At 40.5% G+C, this 22,076-nt stretch overlaps 1 protein-coding gene across 3 annotated transcripts in view; it reads right to left on the bottom strand.

The window, feature by feature from the left end:
- DNAAF8 (dynein axonemal assembly factor 8) overlaps nucleotides 1–22,076 on the bottom strand; it is a 95,730-nt gene that overhangs the window by 58,656 nt on the left and 14,998 nt on the right. For all 3 annotated transcript variants that reach the window (XM_072877981.1, XM_072877980.1, XM_072877982.1), the window contains exons 10-12: nucleotides 21,055–21,214; nucleotides 6,331–6,522; nucleotides 3,532–3,687 (exon numbers count right to left, since the gene is read on the bottom strand). In XM_072877981.1, the coding sequence (XP_072734082.1) occupies nucleotides 3,532–3,687; nucleotides 6,331–6,522; nucleotides 21,055–21,214 (508 nt within the window). The remainder of the gene's footprint in view (nucleotides 1–3,531; nucleotides 3,688–6,330; nucleotides 6,523–21,054; nucleotides 21,215–22,076) is intronic.

Here is a 22,076-nt window from a genome sequence, read left to right as displayed (position 1 = left end):
GCTTGTAAGTGCAGCTTGTCTATCAGCATGCAGGAATTAGAAGAGGTGAGTGTATAAGCATTTGTTCTGACAACAAGTCAAGAAACCAAAACCATGCAGGGATGTTCAAATTTGCCTCACTTCTATCAGTTGTTTGGAGGAGAACAGAAATAAAAAACCCAAACTAAACCCCAAAAACCTGACAAAATTAGCAGGAAACATAGCAGAACCACTTGATATAGAAATAGATGCCATCCTAGTTGAATAAGCCAAAAGGCTTATTGATCTGCTACGAGCAGGAGATTTTGCCTTGAGAAACCACTATTATGTTTGTATTCATAACCATTAGACCTTGGGATGGAGAAATAAAATGTGACAAACAATAAAAGACACAGAGATGACAGTGAAGTGGTCAGTAAATAAAAGTTGATGGCTTCGAGGTCTGGAATATAGCTCAGCTCCATTTAATAACAACTGGGGAAAAAAACCCCAAACTGAAACAACAAACCCCCCCAGCAACAACCTATAGTAACATGAAACTAGCAGGCTGCCTTGGTCCAGTTCTTGGTGATGAACTGTACCCCATCATTAGAGCTGTGACTCCATAGCAGGCAACAAGCCACAGGATCAAATAACATCAAAGCCAACGAGACAAATGCACTCAGCATGTTCGATCTCACCAGGGCTGGGAATTAACAGGGGGGCAAGCTGGGGAAAGTGAAACCTTGCCTTGTTGATACAGACAGGTCCTCAGCCTCTTAGACTAGCAATCCAATGTCTGCTGCAAAAATCATATTCATGTTACAATCTGCAGAAAATCCATGGATGACTGTCATTCTGCTGCTATTATGAGATACGAGTACAGATACACAGAGAAAGATGGGCATTTCCCTCCCAGCATCAAGCAGGCACAAGTCTGTACCTAATATGTTGTGTAGTTTTGTACATACCCATCTTTGGCACTGAAAATGGACTCTGGACTTTACACATTAAGAACATTAAAATATCAATTTGTCACAATGCTTCTGGTTAACATTTACACTACTTGGTATGTCTTTTTTACATAATCCAAAAAAAGTACCTAAGATTTCCCTACATTCTTATAGCAAATAGATGCAACAAAAATGCCTGGAAACACAGTCATATTTTGAGGGTAAGCCCTGACAAGTGGTTCTCTTTGTGCCCATAGGAGACAACTGGAACAAGAACCAATAAGTGCCACAACAGAATTCTGTTATCTGATTCAACCATTAAAATACTGTACATTAACACTACAGCAAGAAACTAAGACTTAAGCGTGAAGAGTAAAATCTACCACATTTCTCTCCAACAATAGTTGAAACTGCTCAAGGGGAGGAATGGGGAGATAGGACTAGCTGCTGTTTTCCTTGTCTCTGCTGTGGCTGATATTTCTGAAAGACTTTTGTTGTTCCTATCAGCTTAGATCTCTGTTGGGGAAAGAGCAGCCGCTTTACAAATGCCTGAGGAAAGCAAAATTGACAAAAGCCATTGTTACCACAAAGACATACGGTAGAGCCTCTAAGGAGAGGAAATCTCAGTTACACATAGTCTCGCTTTGAGGAACATGTCCAAATGCCTTGTATGTTCACTGCTGTGCACACTAGCTGAACTCAACAGCAGTGTCAATGTCAGTGTCATTACAGCAACTGTAAATGGGGCAGCAGAATAGCATTTGCAGTTTATATGCGGACTGGAAACTCTGTATGGCTTGTCCCGCCAACCTGTGATGCAACCCTTCCCAGCTCCAACCAAATATTCAGAGCAGCCTGAGCCCGCAGCGTCCAAAGTTCATTCAATTACATGACACTGGATACATATTTTGAGCACACTCAGTGCTCAGCAATTTTGATGCTTTGGCCAACTCTTCAGCTGAAATCAGCAGAGAGCAACAAGGCAAGTGGACAGAAGGCAGGTCAGTCTCTCTTCTTCCATTTTCTTTGCTCCATAGTGCAAACATCTTGAACTCAGTTGCCTTAGACAGAAATCAACATTAAGCCCTTGTCCAGTCTAGCAGACTGCTTCATCTCATTAGCCATGCTGCTTCTGCTGACGGGTACCCAAACACTAACGGAAAGGTTGCTTACTGTTTTGGGGTTGAATTTTTTTGGTGGTGTTTTAATCATGACATTTGTTGCCAGCATCAATCATTTACTTGCAGGAGCACTGGAGCCACAGCTGTCATACTCCAGGCTTTATGATACATCATGGGAAATTTAATCTTTACTGCTCGTAGGCAGGCAGCTGCAAGTAAAAAATGCTTGCTGCAGCTGAGTAGGGGAAGCTTAAGCATCTTTTTAAAACGTGTTTACACCCCCTCTTCCATCTATAGTTCACATGACATGTCCAGCAGGTGCGACTTAGATACCTGGGGAGCCCCCTAAGACCACCTGCTACTGGGTCCTATGGGGTCTTTTCAGCACAGAGGAAGTGTCAAGAATGAGCATGTCTATCATCACATTCCTGTGAACGTTACCAGGAGCGAGGCAGGCAAAAAGAGTAGAAAATCCACTACCAGCTCGCTAAAGCCACAAGCGTTGCTTTGAGCAACCCAAGAGAAACTCACCAGCCTCAACGGAGCACAGGGCAGGCATCTCAAAGGTCATTCAATAACAGGATAGTTATTCAAGCAAGTGGCCCACAGAAGATCTGGGGTGCACAAGGACCACTGTTCCCCAGATATACCTGGGTACATTTTCCAGCAAGAGTCAGCTATACTGCATAGGTAGGATAGGTATTTATACCAGGCAAGAGTAGCAATACCACCTAACAGGCTGTCTCCAAAAATGAAAACAGAACAAGATGCTCAGAGTATCAATCTGTACCATATTAGCTCTGTGAAGAGACAAAGCCAACAAACCAGGGCCCAGAGCTGCTCTTTCATAGCTCTGCTGTTTTCAGGACACAAGCTCATATCATGCCCTACATTACACTGTGCCACCTACATGTGCTAGATTTTCAGCTTGCGCGCTAGACCTTTCAGCTTGGCGTTTTATTGCACAACACAGACTCTGTAGTCTACCAGAGTTGAGGGAACGGAATCTCAGGTCCTGCCTCCAGGCCCTGACTCCTGGGAGCCAAATAGCAAGATGACATTCCCTCTCGTGGGCCACACTCTTCACATGGATAAAACATAAGAGCAAAAACCATAATATAGACCAAAGACATGTATCCTCTGAATCCAGTCAAATTTCTGCACTGTGGGGTTACAGCCACCAAAAATATATTAACAGCTAATGAGCAGCACAGACAAAAGACTACACCACAGAGAGCTAGTTTCTCATCTGCACATAATCTAAATTCAGCATAACTGAGGACAGCTTGAGTTGGCAATTAGCTGTAAGCAATCTTTCAGTTCCCACAGTACTGGGCTGTTCCCCCATTCTAATTCAGAGCAGCACTTATGCTGCTCTATCCTGGCTTGCTGAAATTTGAGCTTGCATTGGCATATCCAAGCCTGGTCCTTAGTAAAAGACAGTGATAACTGCCTATGGCACTTGTGCACGACTAGCAAGAGTAAATGCTGCTACTCACTTTTATCTTCTGGATCTTGGTGCTGTTCTGGCCTGAAGGCTCATCTGCTGGCATTAGACAAGCATATAGGGCCAAGCCATCCTCTCGCCAGGCCTGCTGCAGCCCTACCACCTGAAACGGAGCTGTGGGTCCACCTTTCATTTTCACAGGAGGCACCTGTAAATCCATTTGAACATAATTTCATTTTTAGAAGGCTGTATTTAGAGACTGAAAATAACCCTTTATCTTGCTCTGTTGCTTTTGAGTAGAGCCCCATAACATACAATAATCCAGGAAGCACTCTTGCTTGATTAGTGGATTAGATGTGGTTCAGTCAGTAGAAAAATCAATAGACCAAATTAAATAGGAATAACATGTAGGTTTTGATAAGTCATAGGATTTATTTTCTTAGTGAGGACTTGCAAGCTCTGACTTCCACCAGTCTCACTATGTAAAAGCAAGAACTTGCGTTACTTTCCTAGTCTAGCAAGAAATGAGAACAGAATCCCTGTCAACGCTGCACTGCATGTTCTTGTCACAGTGGCACCGTGTGCTGCCTTTATTAATGATAATGAGATCAATCCAATCTCAGTTCAAAAATCAATGCTAAGTGATTACACCATTCTGAGGAGCCAGTGCAGGCTTCTTTAATAAGCTTTTGTCTTCTCTATAATAGTCAGTAATAGCCAAAACCAATAGATCACTAATAGCCAAAACCCCATCAATCCCTCTCCAGTGAATCCACCTTTTAGTTAGGCTGAGGTGATTTCTTTTTGATGGATTCTTTTGTGTGCACACGTGTGTGGGAGACAAACATTCTATTTTCCAATATACATATCTGATCCAAAACAAGAAGGGTAAAAAGTGACTTCTGCCAACCTCAAGATGAACACTGGACATCTTTTATCGTGAATATCAGTTTAGTTCCAGAGGTAGGGTTCCAGTAGGATAGCTCACTCATTGGTTCATAAGGCTGCTCAAAGTATGCTGAAACGTGATGCATTTTAGCATACAGAATACAGGAGAAACCTTATTACAAGGTAGAAAAGAGACAGGAAAGATACGTGAAACAGACTGTGAAGGCACTGTAGTGCTGCAAAGCATCCTGAAACCTGGGTAGCTGTGAAAGAGGGCAAAAGGCTATAGGAATGTCAGACACAGGCAACCAGCAAAGCCAAGAGAAAGGAATAGCAGCCACGTGAGGCAGAGACACCTGAACCAGACCACACACTAGATGAAGAGACAGGCAAGTTTGAATTACAGGACTATAATTCCTTCCCAGGATTCTGGTGAATACAGAAACCACTAAGTCTTGTTCTCATGGTTTATACCATCACCACGATCTCTAGATGGATTAACAGCTCTGCTATTTACTGCATATATAAACCAAAACTATTTACAGTGAGACAAATGCCTTTAGAAATATGTTCTCAACACAGGCCCCAAGTGGATTTTCACACTGTTGCATAGGTCAGCTGTATCACTCAAAATAGCACTACCAAGTCTTTGACTGCTTTGAACACTGGTTTCACATGGGAAATTTTGTAGCAGCTCTGCCACAGGGGAATGCTCGCATCTGGAGCATCATGTTCTCCACTGGTAGAAATCAGCATATCTCCAATGAAATCAGTAAAGATATGCTGATTTACACAAGCCAGGAAGCCAGCGCATCAGTGGAATTACATAGATTATGACCAGATGAGAATTTGGTCTAAAAATGCCTCAACCTTTTCACTTTTTTAAATTAAAGAAATGCAGACTTTTTCATTGCTATCCAACACCTGTTTGAGAACCTGTGCGAAATAAACTGGTGGATTTTACCCCAGTTTCTATTGGGCACAAAGTCCACCACAACATTTGACTCTAGAGTCTCAGTAGAGCGACACTGAGCCCTGGGAGCTGAGATAAACTTTCAGGCTTGGAGAGAGCTGCTACAAGTCAGAGCTCAGTTTTTTTTAAATGGGAATAACATAAGGGAAGAAAGCTCACACTGCAGCTGGTCATGAGCTAACTAGTTTCTGAATGGAAGATTCAGACTCTGGGCCTGTTCAAGTAGCAATTTTCATTAGCATTGAACTAACATTAAAGAATGTTAGCAATGTTTTAATGGAAGTGTGAACATCATTAACAATTAATACTGTTTAAGAGGAGTTAAGTGATTTAAAAGCCTTGTGCAGGCTGTCCACTTGGGGCGAAATCTACCTTGAGTGTGCAGATTGCTATTGGTATGCCAATGTCTTTAACCAGGGAAAAGAATGAGGCCAACATGCGGGGTGGGGAGAAAAAATACACATTGCCTGTTTTCCTAGAGGAAAAGGCTAATATGGGATGAATGAGAAGAGTGAGAAAAAGGTGTTTTCTTTAGAGGAGAAAAATATATGATGCAAAGGGCAATTAAGATAAAACAGACCGCCACTTGTTTATAGCCCCCTTGACTATCAGAAAGGATCTGTTCTTAATTAGAACAAGTGGTAAGAAATAGGCACCTGTGTCCGTTCACTTCTTTTGCCAAGGACAAAGTATAATACTTAGCCCTCTACTTCCAGTAGTCACTTCTGACTACTGTGAGTCTGGGTCAACAATTTTTTACTTTCTGTGCCATGTTCTTCGCAAACTACTGGCACAATCCAGCTCCCACTGACTTCAGCAAGACTTTTATTTACTGACTTTAAGGTGAGTTAGAACATAATTTCCCCTTTGTTCAGCCACTGTTTTACAGCTGTTGGAAGAATGTTCAAGAATGATTATATATTCACTGGAGGGCAAAACACAGCCTTAATCATGAAGAACCTTTTGTGCACTGTCACTGCACATACTCACCAGAGAGAGAAGCCACGTCACAAGGGCCTGGTAGATGTTGGCTGCTCTCAGCACCACGTTAGGCACCTGCCCACCACACTGATCTGTAGCTACTTGGCCACAACTTGACAGCCAAATGGTCATAAGCAGCACCTCATTTTTCATACTGTGTGGCCTAGGCAATGTGTCAATATCTGGCAAATAAGAGGCTTCCTGTCAAAAAAAAAAAGTATGAAAATGGAAGTCATGTAGATTACTGGAACTGTATTCATCATCATGAATGAATGAATTACATTCATTGCCGTCACAGGAGGGGCAATTAATATCTAGCAAGCATTTATCAAAGAGGAAGCATGAGCCATAAAAGCTAGGTCATTATATCAGTGACACCTTCTGGAGCACTTCAGTTTCTCTTGGAGAGCTGTCACCTGGGTCTTCATTTAGTCAAACACTGCTTAGTGAATGAAGATTACGTGGTCACAGCTGGAAATAGTATGATGGAATTTGTTCTGTATTCTTTAAGATTCAGCATTATTATTATTTTTTTAAATCAGTGAAATGTCTTCAAAACAAGCCTGATAGAAGTGTCAAAACTTTCATTATTTTCTGCTTCATCTAACATACATCATTCATAGATGATGTTAGATTTAAGCGAAGTCATCTCCTTTCTTCACTTTAGTATTGAATCTTGATTATTTAGGATGCAAGTTCCCCCTCCTTTAAGAGATCTGTTCTTTAAGAAACAACTCCAAGCTTGAACTGTGGGGTTATAGTTTATGGGATATCTGTTGTTTTTCCAAAGATGCAGTAGCCACAGCTGTAATTATTAGCTGGCTTGCTATTCCTATCTATATTCAATTTGCTGCCCTTGACATTTCTTTTGGCAATTAGGAAGCTAGTCCCTAAAATCGCAAAGATTCTCTCAGTAGACATAAGAGTATCACTCCTCAACAGTTATGATCCTTTACTAAAGACCCTCAGGGCCCTCCCCGCAAGGCAGCCTGAGTGCATATATTCTACAGGCATGGATGCACATTCATTTTGCAAATAGCTGGAGCTGTTTATGGGGTTAACTTTGCCAAGCTACTTGTTACAGCATCAGCTGAGGGCTACGCTCCCCACTGCAGAGTCCGCAAAGTGCAACATGACTGCATTTCCCCGTACATGTCAACGCAATCAGCCAACAGACTAAACTGCTAATTAAGGTGAGCAGAATTAATCTGAAATAACCTAATGTAGTATGAGACTAGCAAGCACCCCTTTCTGTGAGCTGAGCTGTGGAACACCATAGGAACACAATGGGAGCAGGAGGGTGTTGAGGAACAGATAAGCAGTTATGTTTTCAGTTGCTCCAGGTAGCCCTAAATGAGGATGTCTGCCCATGCCTTTACACCGAATTAACCTTAATTTGATTTACCTGAATTTACTTTGGAAGCAAAGTAAGCTAAATCCAATTAAAGCCACTTTAATTCTTAATTAAAATGTCCACAAAGGTGGTTAATGACTAATCCACTTGACAAGTTAATGTAGCTTGACTGCCGTGCCAGTCCTCAAACCAGACAATTCCTTAAAATGGTTTTCAAAAAAATATACTAATAGAAAGCCCCAAGCAGATCTATTGCGTCATCCAGTGTTTTGGTGCTGAAATATCTGCCACAGACACAGCATTGTCTGCAAGTACCAAATAAAAACTGCAATTAGTAATAAAGGAAAAGTAGTCACGCAAAAGTTTCTGATGCTGCAGATCTGCATTACTAATGTTACTGTAGTCCTGGGGAGCCAACAGAATTGATCAGGGCTTTGACCCTACCATCATAATTCTCTGAGGAAGAGGCCTTAAGAGAAACTTGGAGACTTTCAGGAAAAGATTACCTTCTTCTATACCCTACATTGGGGAAAATATTCTTTCTTCCTCTTTTAACAAGGGTGTGGGGATCAATGACAGGAGGTAACTCAAAAGCTAAAGATTAAACCAGTATCTACTAATGCTTCAGCAGGAAATTTCCAACTATTCCAAATGTGCTTGGCCCAGCAGCTGGGGGGAGGGCTCAATAGGTTTTCTGACCAAGATCAGCTAGGATTTTACTTATTAAAGTTCCTTCTGAGAATGAGCGAGGTTTTGATCAATGTTGGTCCTTCCCTCTCCTCCCTCTGCCAGCCTCCTTACCCCAACAAGAATCTAGGCATAGAACTTAACTGATTTCAGAAATATTAAGGCTAATGAACAAAAAAGGAGCTAATCCTATTTAATTCTGGGAAAGAATTGCTGAAGTAAGACACATTCAATGCTTTCTTAGTATGCCTTCCCACAGCACTGCCCAACTTACCCTAGTCTACCTATGAAGAGAGTTCAATGTGCGTACATGTTATGCTGGCTTTTATTTGTGATGGTATTAGGTTATAAAAAGACTAAAATTACTCAAATGCTGGGCTATTTTCAGTTGCTCTGGCTAGAATTGTGCTGTCAATCACAGACAGGCTTGCAACTGATTGTAGTCAAACGCCAACAATTACGATAGAGTAAATAAGATAAAATGTCCTATTTCCAAAGTGCTTGCTATTTTGTTTTGCCATTCTAGTTTACAATATTGCAACTTGCAGCCCTTCAGCTCAATTTTCCAACCACCTCTCCACCCCCAGTCCTGGCCATCTTTCTCCACTCTAACGTAATGACAGTGCAAGTAGAAGCAGTAACCACACTAAGCAGCCAAGGAATAACCTCCCCCCAAATCCACACCAAAAAAGAAATGAGGAAAAAAGAATTTCAAGACAACTTAAGGATAGCCATATATTCTAGCCTTCAGCTATAGCAGGATTGAAGTTATACACACAGAGGCATAGCCCCAAAGGAAACAACTACTCATAAAAAACCCCGTAGTGTGAAGGCATCCCTACAGACAATCATTAAAAAAGTGGCATTTTACCTCCATATTATTATTTAAAAAAAAAAAACATAGCTGTTTATGATCACAGCAAGCCAAAGCTTAGCGGATACAAGTTTGTCAGCCACGATTACTGTCATTTTGTTTCTAATAAAATAGCTCTAATTGGTTAAATGATGCTTTTGTTGATATTTTTTTAAAAGACTAGTTGGCATTGCTTTTACTATGCCTGCATACTAGATTGGACAAACAGCTCTGTTGCCCTAAAACTGGGAAACATCATCAAAACTGTTAGAGGCTGGGATGATCGAGTAGCAGCTCAGGAGCCAGGAGGGCCAGGTGACAACTTTGCTACTGGTTTCCAGCTAGGTACAAGGCCAATAGCAAGTGAGAGCAGTTGCTATCAACTGCTGTTTAGGAACCACACTACATTACATGTTTGGAAAGTTCACGTCACCACATAGACCCAAGAAAGCAGTTAATATTTCCGAGCAGAATCAGCTCACCCAGCCTGAGGGTTTCTCCCCATGGAAGGATATAGGTTAGGGAAAAGCCAATTTTTTTTTTTTCCTAGATATGGTCTCTCTTTTGCAGGTAAAAAAAAAACTTTGATATTTCCCTTCTAGCACCTTTTCCAATACTAACTAAACTGACACTAACACTGAAGCAAGGTATCACATTCAATCAAAAAACACTCTCTACTACATTGAGCAGATTCTGCAACAGTGAGAGCTAAATCAAAACATCCACCACATGTAAAATGAAGATAAGTTATACTCACACAGTCTCCTCCTTCTTTACTGGAGGGGGTGAGGGGGAAGGGGAGGAATAGGAAGAATCTTACTCTCATTGGCTAGAGGCTCAATCAAAATAATTGTTTTCAGCCATGCCTAAATTTATCCTTCTGTGTCATCTGCACCCTAGCTTGGATCACAGATTTAAGAGGCAATCCCTGATGAATGGCAAGTTACTGACTGCAGAAATCTTTTGCCAAATGATGCATCTGCTGTACACTTGTAAATGTGAGCTGATTTCTAGGTACTTACTGATTTCTAGCAGCTCTAGCTAATTTCTCTAATGAAAATTCTATACTCTTATGCTGAAATAGCTCTAGCATTGCATGTTCATGCTTCATTATAGACAGAGCTCACAGTACAAAATGCAAGCATGTTGATTATGAGGTTATACATCTATTTTCCATGCATTCATGTTGCTAATGTAGGAGAGGAGATGGTTAGGACACATTTAACAAGTCTGTCCATCTAAGGCAGAGCAGATAACACTCTTTCATGGCTTCTAAAAATTCTTGCATTAGATGAAGACATATTGGAAATGTCAAGTGTTTGTTCATTTTCATTCTGTGGGGAAGGAGAAATGATGACAATACCATCTGTTAGATTATTTGAAATTCCACATTAAATTGTGGAATAAACCCTGAAACCATTCAAAGAACTGTTTTATCATTGCAAAGTGGGAGCAACGGATAAGAATGAGGAAAGTATCTGCATTTCCTGCATGCAACTGACAGAACGTACTGTAATTAGGAAGGCAAAATTTAGTAACAAAAAGGAGAGTACAATTGATGTTAATGGTCTGAATGGTCTTTCTGTTAATGCATTTTTGTACTAGATTCACTCTCTATAGCACCAATGGCTTTCTGAGTATCAAGCATGCCGAGGTTATGGATCTGAAAAATATGATGGTGGCAAGATGTTATTGAAATTTTCTGATCTGAACTGAGCTTCAGATTACTAAAATGGGGGAGTTACGATCCTCCAAAGCAGATAACTCTGCCAAAGTAAGATTGCAGGAATTCAAAGAGCTGTGTAATGGAAGCATTATTTGCTATGAACTCTGTAATTCCCCAATTCATTTAGGGCGTTACCTATCATGTGAGTTTAAATTAAAAAAAAAAACCAATAAAGAAAATTTCTTTGCTGAAAGGTATCTTCTTGTTCTGCACAGTTAGTCTTAGTCTTGGGCATGAAGAAGATAACCTCTCCTGATTCAGAAGAAACCACTTTTCCATCTCTGGCAGCATGAGTGTGCTAAAGCTAGACAGCGTCTCTGCTGGAGCGTAAAGAGGGCAAGTGACAAAGAGAAACGTCAGCTCGTCACCAGAAATTACTGAATATGGGAGTGCAGTTCAGATGTGACGCACAGAAAGGAACTGAGCTCTGCTCAGCACAGGAACCAAGGACAGCAAAATTCACTTTGTATACCTTTTCATGTTGTTGCCAGCTGACCACGGTCAACCCCAAGTGCAATTTAAAGTAGCTTTATGACCACCACAACACTGGCAGGCAGTTAACGATAGCTAGGATCAGTTACATTTCTGGCTCAGGACAGTCAGTGTTCTACAGCAATCCCTCTCCATCCTATCCATAATCCCTCTCAACACAAATGAAGACAAGAAAGAGATGCCATGTAGTGTGAATTACACTGTTCTAAGCCACTTCTGCTTTAGCCAGCATTAAGGGAATTCTCAACTGCTTCACTAGAGTTAATGGCTCATCTGTGCTATCAGAGATATGCATAACCCATCTGGCAAGAGTCAAGGATCTGGCCCATAGAATATGTTAGCAGAGAGACACTGTGTGATCACTCAGGATCACACAGGCAGAAAGTATTTTTGGCCCAAAGTTCAACATATATTTATTCTGCTATCTCCAGTGAAAAAGACACCTCCACAGCATCAAACATTTTCCCCTGAATAAGAAGAATCTTGTACCCTAGAGTGTTCTCCCTCTCCTAACCTGCTCACTTCTGCTTGTCCTGCTAGTACTCCTGACATGAGTACACAGCACTGCCCCTGCCACTCTGTCTCTCTTGTATATGCCAGTGTGTCTTACTGTGACCTCTTGCTTTCTCCTGTCCTGGGCCTGGAACATCATTACTATTAGAGAGTCCTACACAACCAGCTAATGTTCTTTTTTGGACACTATCTTTCTAGTCAGTCTGAGTTCACTAGACCAGAATACTATGAATGAAACAAGAATATCTATCAGTCAGCACTGATAGGCATGTACAGTTAAAGCAATGCTGACTTACTTGATAGAATTGCTCTGGAATTACTTCATTAGGACACAGAAAGTTCTAATTAGTATTTAAAGCCAGCTAGGAGCATGTGTCAAATATCAGCCTAGCTTTAAGATGACTAAGGACCAATCCCAACATAATTCTAATGTTCATTAGAACACAGAATGGTCACATGGTTGTGATCTATGTTAACAAACCACAAATGTTTGAAAATGGGTATTTGCACACAAATACATTCAAGAAAAATTGTGTTAATTGAGGCTATTTAGCAACAAGTCTGAGTGCAGCTAAAACCCCATTCAAATAACTGGCATGAATAACTGGTAACAAGCAGCTTCTTTATTTGTTAGAAGTGGGAACCATTTCTTCTTTATTTGTTAGAAGTGGGAAAATTTTCTGACAAAGGCTCAACTCCTCAGGTAAACAAAGAACTGCTCTGAAAATTGCACTAAAATTTAAAAATTTAAATCAAAGTAACATTACGTCCTATTTGATTTTGTTTGCTTTCTGAGACATAATAATTAAAAGGGAGAAGTGCCTTTTCCATGATTGGTGTTTACACTACAGTAACGCTTAGAGAGGCTTAGAAGGATTTTCATAGCCTCATTGTGCTGGTGTTCTGAGCACGTGTAACAAAAAGTTCCTTCTCTAATGAGTTCATACTCTGGGTAACAAGAAGCAGCTGAAATAAGTAAAGGAAGTTTAATTACACATTTAATGTGAACACAAGACTGGGAATCAGGAACTTGTGCTTCAGTCCTGGCTCTGGAATGGAGTATTTCTCTGTGAAACTGTAAAGTAAGGATAATATTTCCTTATCCTAGTCCCTGAGTAGCTGGATTAATTATCAAAAGCCTGTAAAACACTCTGAAGAGGAACAATCTAAGATTATCAATAAACTTTCAATATTAATCTGTTCCCTTTCTTGACATTCCTGAAACAGTACCATGTCCTCCAAACCCCAACAAGTAGTATCTGTATCTTCCATAGCATTGTTCTTCAATTAATTTCCAACTGCCTCACAAATAAAACGTGCCATGATTTCCAGACCCACAGCAGGGAAGGAAATTGTACACGGTCACTTTGAAATGCTGCGATAGAGCATGGAATTGGCCTTCAGCCATCTGAAAACTAGGCTGGCATTTGGCACATACTCCTAGTTGGCTTTAAATACTGTTGAAATGGCTCTAGTTGATAGTCCAGGAGATTCACCATATACTTATCAACTTGGATAAAGCCTTATTTTTTCTAGTCTTTAATCTATTTATCTTTTAATGTATTTCCCCTGATACTCTATGGAAATCCCCCAAGAAAAAAAAAAAAGGGGTGGGGGGTACAAACTATGCTCAGCTGCTTTATCAGGAAGTTTTACCAGAGCTCAAGTGGCTTGCTTTTCAAACTATCATCTTCCAGTTTAAGAATGGATTGTATCCAGTTTGTCATACAGGCTCTGTGATCTTGTGTCCAGCTGCAAAATACTATGCGGATAACCTTTCAGACCTGTGAATTCTGCAAGGCAGTAAATATGGGGGTTTTGTGATTCAGAGAACTGCTAAATGCTTACAATGTTGACTGAAGCTTGTGGGAACTCCAGGTGCTCGGCCCATAGCTGGACAGATCCCTATGTTTTTAAAATAAAAATAACTGCACGATACTTCCTCTCCACAATTTCAGATAAAGCCTTGAATTCCATTCCCCTGCCACTAGAATAATGCTTCTATGATTATTTGTGTAATAATGTGTTTACCAGTTGAGACCAAGCTTATCCCCCAGTGTGTTAAGATTTGGAACTGTAGTCCAGCCTAAGTCAATGTTAAACAAGAAGGCATGAGAAAAACTAGGAATACAGTTTAAATTATATGGCTTTTTTAACGGTAGCGTGGCTGTGTCAGATAAGCCTGTACAGCCCCTTCAAAAAACAGAGGGACAGATTCAGCCTCCTTTCATCTACAAATAGCATCACTGATCACAGCTCTGAGGTAAGGCCAGGAGCTGTGAATTCTATTCTGATTCCAAGAAAGAGACGCATGGCAGAAAGTATTTCTCTATATAATTAAATGTGACCAGCACTTGTTCATATGCATTGCAAACTTATGGTAGCTATTCCTGCTGCCAACACACAGAGGACCTGTCAAAGAGCAAGAGCCAAGGAGACAAAAGGTACAGAAATGTTTTTTTGTCCTCCTGCCCTCTTGTAAATGAGAAATAGAAGTTAGCCCATAGACATTTTATGTTATTATCTTCTCTTTGAGTTCAACCTAAACCATCCCTCTAATGTGAATGGAGGATTATTTAGGACCTCTACTGGCAGCAAGTTCATGCATGTAATTCTGGAAACTATATTCTTTTTACTTATATTAACCTTTCCCTTAAGCAACAGCAACGAATGTTCCCATCTGTCAAGATCATGCATAAGTACATTCAAGAATAAGCCTAAACTCATTTTAATCACTTCCAAGATATGCCAAGGAATATAAAGGATTAAATATTTCACATTTTCCTGGGGCCATTTCAAACTCCAATCAAAGAAACGGCACTGAAAGCAGTCATTTCTTTGTAAAGACCTGACCATTCGATTTGTTCCATAGCTGGAAGGTGCAATGGACAAAGGTGGGAGCCCCTGTGAAACCATCAGGCTGGGTCTCGATGCAGAAGTTTAAATGGAAGTTTCTCTATGGCTTTTTGGTGGTCCTGATGCATTCAGTACGGAAGGTGAGTTTCCTGGTTCTGAGTGTATATGCAGCAATTTGGCCAAGAAACCTATTGAAGCAGACAACAGGTTATTAAAGCAGGATTACTGTATGCTGTTTTTTAACTACTCTGGTTGTGTGAGCAGAACTACCAGGAAGGGTCATCAGTCTGTGAAGTTCCTGACTTGCTTTAATCTGTGCCCTAAGAGTGCCAAAGCATACACTTCCATAACATCTCTTACACAGAGAACATGGAGAGCAAGCAAGCAAGCAGACTCTGCTTGTGTAAAGGAAGTTGTTTGTAACAGAGACATTTAAGGCCTAGATTCTCTGCTTTGCCTATTAAGGCAAATCCTTAGGATAGATCTGTGCCATCCTGGGCCATGGCAGAGGCAGTATCAGCCTCAGCTCCTCTGGCTTGCTGACTACAGCCAAGGAGACCATAAACCACCTAAACTCAACCTGAGCATAAAGTACTGTGCCAGCAAATCCCCCCCATTTGCTTTCACTGGTACCAAGTGGGAAGATGAAGAGGAGGCCAGAAATACAGGCTCTGTGCCAGTCAAGTCGCCTATGCTAGAAAAACATTTTCTTGGGAACTTCCATGCTATTCTGAATCCTGTGTGCTGGACTGGTGGTACAAACAGGAATCTTGGCCTTCTGTTTTTGCACGCTAAATTTAACTACAATCTCTAATTGCCTTAGTTTATTTTTAAGCCTTTCTTGAGTTGAGGCAGCAGGTTCATTAAGTACAAGAGATTTTAATCTTGTTTCAGGAACTCATTAAATACCTCACTGTAAAAAAAGGGAGGAATTCAGGGGCCATCTGCTGGCTGTTTGGCACATCACTGCTGGCCACAACCCCGCAGAGTCAGTCCAAGAGAGTGAGAAGGCCTAGAGTGAAGCACAAGCCAAATTCAGCTCTGATGCCAGAATAAGATTTAGTGTAGGAAATATTTTGCAATTTTTACAATTAATTTTTTTTAACTATAGTCAAATAATAGTAAGGGATAAATGGTGGGTTCAGTTATGTTCACATGCATGCAAATGCAGCGGTTGCTTTCTTTCAGTGTAATTGAAAACATTTGGTCACAGGGTGATTTATACTTACAAGATCAGTTTTAGAGTAATACAGATATAGAAAAATTTAGTTACTGTATTACAAGATCATTATAACTGAAAGAAGATTTAACTGTTTTCCTCAGCTTCTCCAAATATGTATATTGCACCACTTTGTTAGAGATAAACTGGCATTTCTGTACAGAACTAGCACAAAACCAGTCCTTTCATAACTGGTGGATCAGGCCTTGTACCTTCTTTCTACTGAGACATGAATTTCACTTTCTTACAATTCTTTTCCTTTATGCATTTTCCACACAGCAATAAAAATGGAGAATTTTTAAATACTGCTTAGGATGTCACCTAGGTGCATTCACGTAAGCAGCTCTACAATGGAGTTGGTGAGATGCCCAAGAGTATGGTCCAGCTGGTTAGGTTGGGATTCTGGGACCCACAGTCAATGTCCTTGAACAACCCTTGGTGCTCTGGTAAGATGTAAGAAAAAGGCAATTTCTAATGTTGATGCCAGCACTACTGCCTTAAAAAGATCAAGACACCCATACTGCCTTAAAAAGATCAAGACACCCATACAATAGCAATGGGAATCACAGACACCTATTTTAGTAAGACAGGTAAAGAATCAAAAGCATTTCACTGACAACTGTGCAGATCAAGGCACCTACTACATAAAAAATCCATATGGGACCAGTAATTGAACTAAAAAGATTTCTACAAGTTTTGGAAATCAATCCCTACTTTCAGTCATACTGTGTTAATCCAGGGTAGCTGTCACAGTAACTGAACATACAATGCTTCAGCACTACTCTTGATGGTAAGTACAACCCAGGAATTTTGTCAGGGATTTTTTGTATAGAACTGATAGCAGATCGAAGTGAGAACAAGGCAGTAAAAGGGCAAGGAAGATTTTGACCGTAGTATATTGCTAATTTTAGCGTTGTGAGAATACAAGCAGAAAATCTTTTGGTTGAGAATTTTACCTGACATCAATAAGCTGAGTCAACGGTATATTAATATAAAAAACCTACCCATTTTGACAGAAAGGTTATAGAGTCTATGTTTACAAGATAGGAAAGAAAGTATCCACATAATATATTTGTTAAGCTAGAATGACTCGGTTGCATGCCTGAATGTTTTTGTTTTGTAAGCCAGCTGTAAGGCTAAGCTGCAATAAGATGATGATTGTGGTAATATAATTACTAATACAAGGCTAGCCAAAGTGATTGTGTAGCCAAGAAAAATTAGACGCCTCAGTATGAGTCAACACATTCATTTTCCAAACAGTTTGGCTGCACAAGGTAGATAAAACAATGTTTATAAGGTACTGGTAACAAGGTGGTTTGCAATAGCTTTCAAACTACATTATCTTGTTCTGCCATATCACGATAAAGCAATAAAGGTAAAGAGAGAAGCAAGCTGAAGCCCTGTTGAAAACACCTATTTTGTCCCAATAATACAAGAGCTTAATAAAAGCTAAATGCTGCTTGCTGTCTGTTAAATTAATTCCATAGCTGGATGTAAAGTATCAGGGCCATGAGCACCACCCCCTGCACTGGTTTAGCTGCTTGTGTTCAAGGCCAGTTCTGACACGAGCTCAGGCACATAACTTCAGATGAGACTGCTGTGAAAAGAGCTGTGTGAAGCCTCTGCTGGGCCCTTCCCCCTCTGCTTGGGAGCTGCATTTAAGCTGAGACACTTGCCCTTGGTCCTTGACTGAGCTACACTGCAGCTATACCTCTGCCTGGCCACGTACCTCACTCATCTGAACCCTGCTCTTAACCGATTTGACTTTGTGGCTTCACCTCAGACCTGCTTCATCACTACAGACTTCCTGGGTGATCACTGGGCTGCTGGCTGACCCTGCGTAGTGTCACTGAACCCAGTCCTGTCCCTGACTTGACTTTCTGGCCTTGATCTTGGACCTACCTCATTACCACAGACTTGCCAGCTGGTTACCCTCAACAGACCTGCTCTGCTTTTCTTGTATGGGTACTGTGAGACTGCACTCCTTGCTGGTGAGGTCTCTGCCCCTGCCTGCCTTGCTGTGACCTGTAGCTCCTGGCTTGTCTTCCCTTATGGAATAACCTGCTCATGCTGCTCCCTGACATAAAACTCAGATATGAGCCTGGCAAAAGTAACAACTATTATCTGGATCCCATCTAATGGGAATGTAATATGGAAATCAACATTAGTACTAAGTTACTCTATCATAATACACAAGATGAATGAACTGACCATCCCATTTCAAACCCACTTCATTTTATATCCTCCACTTAACTCTTTTAAATACTGCACAGCATTCCTGCTCTGTCTCCCTTGTCAATAACACTTACTCTGCTCAAATACTGAAACAAACCCTATGCATGTTACTCTAAACTATTAATTCCTGACCTTACAGCATGGATCACATCCCCACTCTGCTGGCTTTCAGCAGAACCATAGGTGCTTGAATCAGTTCTGAATTCGATCCAAAGGTTAAAACGTGGTTAAGGGGCCTATTTTCAGAAGAGATCAACTCATGCCAGTCTTAAGTTTTACTGAAAGTTTGGGTGGTGTAGGGGAGCAGGAAAAAAAAAAAATCATAAAGAAATCAGGTTCTTCCATGCGTTTTTAAAATTAAGAGGTGGGCCAGACTGCAAAAGTGTTCAGACACCTAAAGACACAGACTTGACAGGCAGAATTCTTAGAATGAACCCACTGATTTCCAGGGGAACTTGGTACTTGCATGTCTTGAAAATACTACTGGATATCAGCCCCTTCTTTAGATGCTTAAGTACCTGTGAAAGTTAGTTCTTAGTCTCCTAAGTTACCTGCAGTTTTGAAAGTGTTCTTCCCAAACCTGATTCTCATTTATAGTAGTGCTTCCCACAGAGTGAAGCTGAGTACAGAGTTTGACTGAACTAGGTTAAGAAAAAAAAGGCAGCAGCATTAAGTCTGAATTTCACTGCTTTTAAATTTTAGACAAGAACTCTAATGTAACCCTAATGCACCCTAAAGCTTTTTAAATTTCCTTTGTGTTTCTTTCCTAGCACCTCAGTTACAGTAATTGCAGAGTTTCTAAACTTTCCCTCTGATTATTATTCAATTCAATTATTTATGTGCATTATAAATGGTCAGAGGAATTCTGGAAACTATGACAAGTGTTCCAGATTTGAACATCTATCATTGCCAAAACAAAGGACTTAAAAACGAATTTGAAAGTGTGCTACTCTGTCAAACACTGTGGCTTGTTCTTTGAATATACATGTTTATATATAGATACCAGATATTTTCACTGAGAGACACAGCTGCCAAATTACAGCTTCTTTAGTTTTAAATGTCAAAACATTCGAGTTTTTCTATCTTCCTATGTGAAGCAAAGGAAAAAAGAAAGAAAAGAAAAACCTGTTCTAATTCAAAGAAAAAATGCTGCTGTCAAGATGAATTTCAAGTAATCTTATAACTGACTGTTGTATTTGATAGATGATGCTGATACATTTTTCATTCTTAATTTTAATAATGAATATTTCTGAAGAAGAACTAAGAGCAAAGTTGCCCACAGAACACAGTTATTACACATTGTGCTGATTTTGTTTCTACCAATATTGCCTTGTAAGTTGGGGCAGGTTTCCCTCAAGCAGGCTGTCAGTTTAGGTACCTGTTAGCTGTTTCTACAAGCATCAGAAGCTGAGTAAACCCTGGACTGGTTAGCTTATGCCAATGTCCATGCTGCCATGACTAGCTGGCAGTATTAAAGCTATTATGCTTTATGATATGCCATGACTAGCATATCATTAAAGCTATTACAGGCATGTTTGCACTGTGATTCAGTTACAGCAAGACTACAGTGTAGATACACCCTGAGCTGTACTTGAGAGAAACCACGTTACCAAGGCATTATCTTCATCTTATTGGCTTCAGCGCAGCAAATACGGGAAATGACCAAGATACGGAACAATTCAGCAATCACTTGGTGCATTGTCAGGGGTGAGTTAGCAAGGCTCAGGTATATTTTTGATGAGCAAGGAAGTGCCTGCATCTTAATAAGGGCTAACTGGAATTTGGTGGTACCTCCCAGCAGACTGAGAAAGGAGCAAGTCTGAAGACTAGAATCACAACCTTTGCAACCTTCAAAACAGAGCTCTGTGCAGTGCACTGTCCTTGCCAGAGCAGGCTGACAGAGGGAAATTCAGCTGTGAGTTTGTTAGTCCTTTACTTCTCATCAGTGATTAATCCAGTGTTACAAAAGTGAGCTTTCAATCTGCAGAAACACACTAGTCAATTGCTTACAAAACAAACAAATTGAATGGTCCATCCCCCAAGTTAGGGCTGTAAGGTCTTTCAACTTTTGTACTGACAGAAGAGCTTTGTTACTGCTATTAGCGCAAATAAGTCATGACGGTGGACCCATGGACAAATTCTGGAGTTTCTCATCTCCTCTTACCTTCTCAGCTGGCCTTGTGTTCAGTGAAATCAGTGCAAGGATGAATTAGCACTACATATACAAATCCTCTCAGGAGGAAAAACAGCCCTGTCTTCTGAGCCATATTTTAGGCTCTGGGAAAAATCAGGATAATTTCATACTCCCTTAATCAGAGCATCAGCCAAAAGCAAAACCTATTACTAAAACCACAATCCTCAAAACCTACCCACAAAACTGAAATATAAAGCTGCTAGGGGCAGACAACTAGACAGGACTCAGCATAGGCTTTGCTTTAGAAGTATGGCAGTAAAAATATTTCACTTTTTAGAAAAAGTTATGAAAAATCATGTGTGAAAATCTGGCTCCTGTGAACCAGATGACACTGAGCCCACTGACTTCAGCAAGCCAGGACTCCTGCCATACCCTGACACATCAAGCCTGGTGGGCAGCTGTAAGGGGAGTACTCCCCATACAGGAAAGGGAGAAAAATATTATTAGCATGAAACAAGAGCTGTAGGACTGCATCAGGTAATGGTGCTCCATAACAAATACATTTTAAATAATGCAATGAAAATTGCTTTTTGCTTCTAGGATCACATATGCATTTGGCCAGGAAGCCATTCTGAAAGGGACAGTCCTACACTGAACTACTAACCATGTGGAACAAAACGGGGGTTTTCTCTGCCATGGGCTGCTTTCCAGTAACTGACCGCTGAGGCTGCAATCTCTCCAGCTGCTCCTGGAATCTGTGTCTCCTGTGTCTCTCCTTCATCTGTTCTTCCTTTTGGGATAGCTCTCTTTTACTTTCTTCTGTCCTGAAAAATATACAGATTCTGCTTCACTTAAGCTTTTCACTTGGGAGAAAAAGCACCCTTGTTCATCTGTTTGCATTTATTTTTTCTTATATTTATACCACACACTTGAGGGTGAATCATGACATGAAAGGCTAAAATAGATTTAGAAAACGCTTACAGTGTTTGGGGGGACACACAAGAAGTTGTCATTGGATGAAATCATCTCTAAAAAAACAAAAGGAGCAGACCTCAAACTTCTGACAAGTGGTGACAACCTATTTGGAGGCCAGAACTCTATTAAGCAGAGGTGTGTTTGTGATGTTTCACTCCCCATTTCCACACAAAAATTCTCAGATGAACTCCGTTTCCTTTCTTATCTGCTATAATACAGTGACAAGTTTCCCCCTGATCCAAGGCCTTCCATCTTTCTACATTTTGATGTCTGCAGAAACATTTCATCTGCCATTTCCATGGCAAATATTAAGTTCAATTTCTTCTGAATTCTTCAAGCTGCAGGTGCCCCAACAATAAATCGAATAGCAAGAAAGAAAACTGAAATTTGTTAAAATCATTGTGAGCTATTACTCAGCAACAATAAATAACCCAGATTCTTGCCAAGCCATGGTCTGCCATCTATGTTGCAGGCTAATAGGCAGACAAAAATGGAGTTTTATAGAACTGATGGAAGCAACGAGCTTTAATGTCAGGAATCCCATAGAGAAAAAAAACCTGCAACCAACCATCTGCCATTTAAACCAAGTACACGGTAGCTGAAGTGTCTAAGTGTCAGGGTAGGCAACTGTTTAACACTGAAAAAGTAATAGTCTCTAGAGCAAGCAGATTCTAATTCTTTCAAGGGCTCATATGTCAAAGTCAAAATGTT

This window comes from Ciconia boyciana, chromosome 13 (assembly GCF_034638445.1).
Source record: "Ciconia boyciana chromosome 13, ASM3463844v1, whole genome shotgun sequence".
In the NCBI taxonomy this organism is placed as follows: Eukaryota; Metazoa; Chordata; class Aves; order Ciconiiformes; family Ciconiidae; genus Ciconia; species Ciconia boyciana.
Note: the sequence above shows the minus strand (reverse complement) of the source record. Positions and strands in the feature narration are given on the sequence as shown.